The sequence below is a fragment of the Pyrus communis genome, chromosome 9, assembly GCF_963583255.1.
Source record: "Pyrus communis chromosome 9, drPyrComm1.1, whole genome shotgun sequence".
In the NCBI taxonomy this organism is placed as follows: Eukaryota; Viridiplantae; Streptophyta; class Magnoliopsida; order Rosales; family Rosaceae; genus Pyrus; species Pyrus communis.
In genome coordinates this window covers 7,882,631-7,886,025 of record NC_084811.1, presented here as the reverse complement: position 1 = coordinate 7,886,025, position 3,395 = coordinate 7,882,631, and the positions used below count along the sequence as shown (strand labels likewise).

At 42.9% G+C, this 3,395-nt stretch overlaps 1 protein-coding gene across 1 annotated transcript; it reads right to left on the bottom strand.

The window, feature by feature from the left end:
- Positions 1-268: 268 nt before the first annotated feature.
- Positions 269-2,958, bottom strand: LOC137746150 (L-type lectin-domain containing receptor kinase S.4-like). The gene has a single exon (XM_068486232.1). The coding sequence runs from the start codon at positions 2,516-2,518 to the stop codon at positions 536-538; it is 1,983 nt and encodes a 660-aa protein (XP_068342333.1). The 5' UTR covers positions 2,519-2,958; the 3' UTR covers positions 269-535.
- Between the last annotated feature and the right edge of the window lie 437 nt (positions 2,959-3,395).

Sequence of the window (3,395 nt, the reverse complement as noted above, 5' to 3'; positions counted from 1 at the left end):
CTTAAGTAGCAACTTCTTTAGAAACTTGGGTTGGGTAGCAATTTACATTTTTTACGTATTTCTTCTTGTTGTCAAACATTCGTCAACAATATTTCATATAACAAATTTCCACCAAAATAAAATGAAGATTAAGAAAAAAAAAAAAAAAAAATATAGGCTATCTGGTTTCCCCTTGTTGACGACAGAGTGGAGAAGTATAAATCGAAGTGAAACTAGCATCCATATCCCTATTAGAACACAAGATTCTGAAAAAAGCTGGTATAAAAAAAAGCTGGGAGCTGGTTTTATGTTTGGTAAACATTCAGCTTCAGCTTTTTTTTACAATTTTGGGTGAAAAAAAGCCAAAAACAAGAAGCTACAAAACCCAGCTTTGAAAAACCGGCTTTTTTTCACATCTGCTTTACATAAAAGTTTACCAAACACTATAATACTGCTTTTTTTTTTCAAAAGTACTTTTACAAAAAAGTTTACCAAACACTCTGCTGCTTTATTTCACAGCTGCTTATTCTCACAGCACAGCAGAAGCAACTTTTTTTCAAAGCACAGCAATACCAAACCAGCCCGAAGACGACGAAGCAAAAGACTTGAGTATGTCACCAAACGCTGCTTCGTGATCATGATCACCACCCTTCCTTCTACGTGGGCCCCTCAAGTCCTTCGGAATCTCAACCTCCCCATCCAAATACCTAACCACCATCCTCATACTAGGCCGATCCGACGGCTCATGATTCGAACACATCAGCCCTAATTTCAACACCATCACCACCTCCTCCTCAAAGAACTCCCCATGCAGCCTTTCATCTACCACCTCAAGTAACTTTCCCTCTCCGTACATCTCCCAGACCCAATCTACCAACACCAGCTCCTCCGCTGCCGCTTTCGGCTCAATTGGCCTTCTCCCGCAAGCCACCTCCAGCAAAAGCGCGCCAAATGCGTAGACATCCGAGCCAGTGCTTGCCTTCCCCGTCCGCGGCATCTCTGGCGCTAAATAACCCAAAGTCCCCACAACCCTAGTCGTAGTGCTTGAAACCGATCCGTGTTCGTGTAGCCTCGCGAGCCCGAAATCTCCTAATCTTCCATTTAGCTCACTATCAAGCAGCACGTTGCTGGCCTTCACATCTCTGTGAATCACAACTTGTTCATATCCTTCGTGTAAGTAATGCAGCGCGGAAGCAACCCCTTTGATGATCTTAAACCTCTGTTCCCAGCTCAGCACGGTTTTTGGCTGGTCGAACAAGGCATTGTCGAGGCTACCATTTTCCATGAAATCGTAAACTAGAAGAAGGTCGCCTCTCCGCCGGCACCAACCCAGCAACTGAACCAGGTTTCTGTGGCGGAGCCGCCCAATGCTGGCGATTTCCGACACGAATTCCTGCAAGCCCTGCTTTGAATCGTTCGAGATTCGCTTAACTGCGACTTGTGTTTTCGTGTTTGGGAGCGTGCCTTTGAACACTTGCCCGAACCCGCCTTGCCCGAGCAGCTCTTTGTCACGGAACCCATTCGTGGCTTGCTTCAATTCTTGGTAGGAGTATCTATGTGGGCCCAGCTCCAGCTCCCATGACTCTACCGGATCGGAATTCTTGAGTTTCTTCATGAAAATGTAAATTGAAACAGAGATTGCAGACAGAGCGAGAGCTGTGGTGGAAACCAAGACTCCGATCATTAAAGATGTGTGATTTTTCTTGGGTTTTGGAAGAGAAGGAAGAGAAACCAAGTTAAGAAGTCCGGTTTCTCCATCGATCTTGAAGCTCCACCCTGATATGTAATGGGAGCTAGCAAGCAGACCGGTCGAAGCCGAAAACCCAACGTACATAAATTCTTGAAGAATCGGAGAAAGATCCACATGGAAAGAAAGAATTGGAATTTTGGGCTTTGAAGAAGATGGCGAAATCGTTACGTTCATGAGATTTCGACCCGAATCGTAGTCGATCCATGCTAGAATTGGTTTCCCAGATTTGAGATTAAGATTCTGTTTCGAAACAGAGTCTTTGTAGTAAGCTGCAGCAGCCGAGGCATTTGACTTCAAGCTGTTGATGTCGATTCCAACATGATTGTCGTTGATATCACCGAACTCAAAATCTTGAACCGTGTCGAACTCGACTGCGAAGATGTGAGTGGAGAAGTTGCCGACTTCAGTGCGATTGAGGAGACCGAGGTATTGGCTTGGAAGAGAGTTGAGGTCTTTGGAGGGGGAGATTGTGAAGGCCATGCCGTGGCCACCGAGTTTTGGATACTCGGGGATGATGGTGAAGACGAATGAGGTCGAAAAGGAGAAGGCTTTGCCGTTGGTTAAGTTCTTGAACTGAATTGGTGAATTGTAGAAAGCATGACCCATCAGCCTGCTGGTGCGGTTGGTTAATTTTAACATGCCGGTTTTTTCGATCTCTGCCGCACCGGATAAGGTTATATTGGAACCCACGTGTTTGAATCCGGGATAGAAGAGCTCAGTCGCCGGGGATGAAGCTAAGATTCCGAGGAGAAGAAGAACAACACAGAATATTTTCAGAATATTTGCCATTTGGTCAGGAGGGTTTTGGTGTCATGGTCATGGTGTCATTGGATTGGACTGGACTATAAGAGTGGGATTGGTAGAACGTTTTAGGTGAATAAAATGAGGGTTTGATGGCTTGGTGGGATTGGAATGGACTAAAGGGAAAGAGAGAGGTGGCTTCTAAGAGGCAGTGAAAACATAGGACTCGCTAATTATTTGAGCACATGGATCATCGGTTATGGCTGATACAAAGTGAGAGTGACAGATAGCAGCCTATGCAAGAATCGAATACTTGGAGAGCTATAGAAGATGCGGGGAAAAGGGGACAGGCTCTCAAGCATGGAGAAGAAAGAGGTTCAGACTTCCTTTTATGTGGTGAAGCGATCGAATAGGACATATTTTGTGACGTTTGTATTTGGTTATAATCTTTTGTTCTCTTGTTACAAAAACAAAAAGGTAGAAACTTGAGTGATTGGTTTTGGTTTTTACCCATGAGATTTGGTAGAAGGTTAATGTTGAGGTTGGGAATTTATTTACAATGGTAGGTATGGTGCATCTTAGCCTGGGACTTTCTTGGACATTTCAGAGTACTCAGTATTTTAATTGTTAGATTTTTGTTTAAAAATATAAAAATCAAGATCTAAAGATTAAAATTTCTAGAGTATGCTTCGGAGCACTCAAAATTTGTCTTAGTCTTACACAGTAGTTTGACTACGTGTCATACCTATATATAGGAATTAAGTTGTTTGAGTTTGATACATATAACACTATTGTTACACTAATGTGATTTCAATATATTAGTATTACTCTAAAAAAAATTTGGCCTACTGTAGAAGTATGATTATTATATGAGATTTTCCGACAAATGATGGAAGGCCTAGAGGACATTACTATTCCATCTTTT

Bases quoted from the DNA above. Each gene is read 5' to 3' on its own strand.
- LOC137746150 (XM_068486232.1), bottom strand. From the start codon at position 2,518: ATGGCAAATATTCTGAAAATATTCTGTGTTGTTCTTCTTCTCCTCGGA.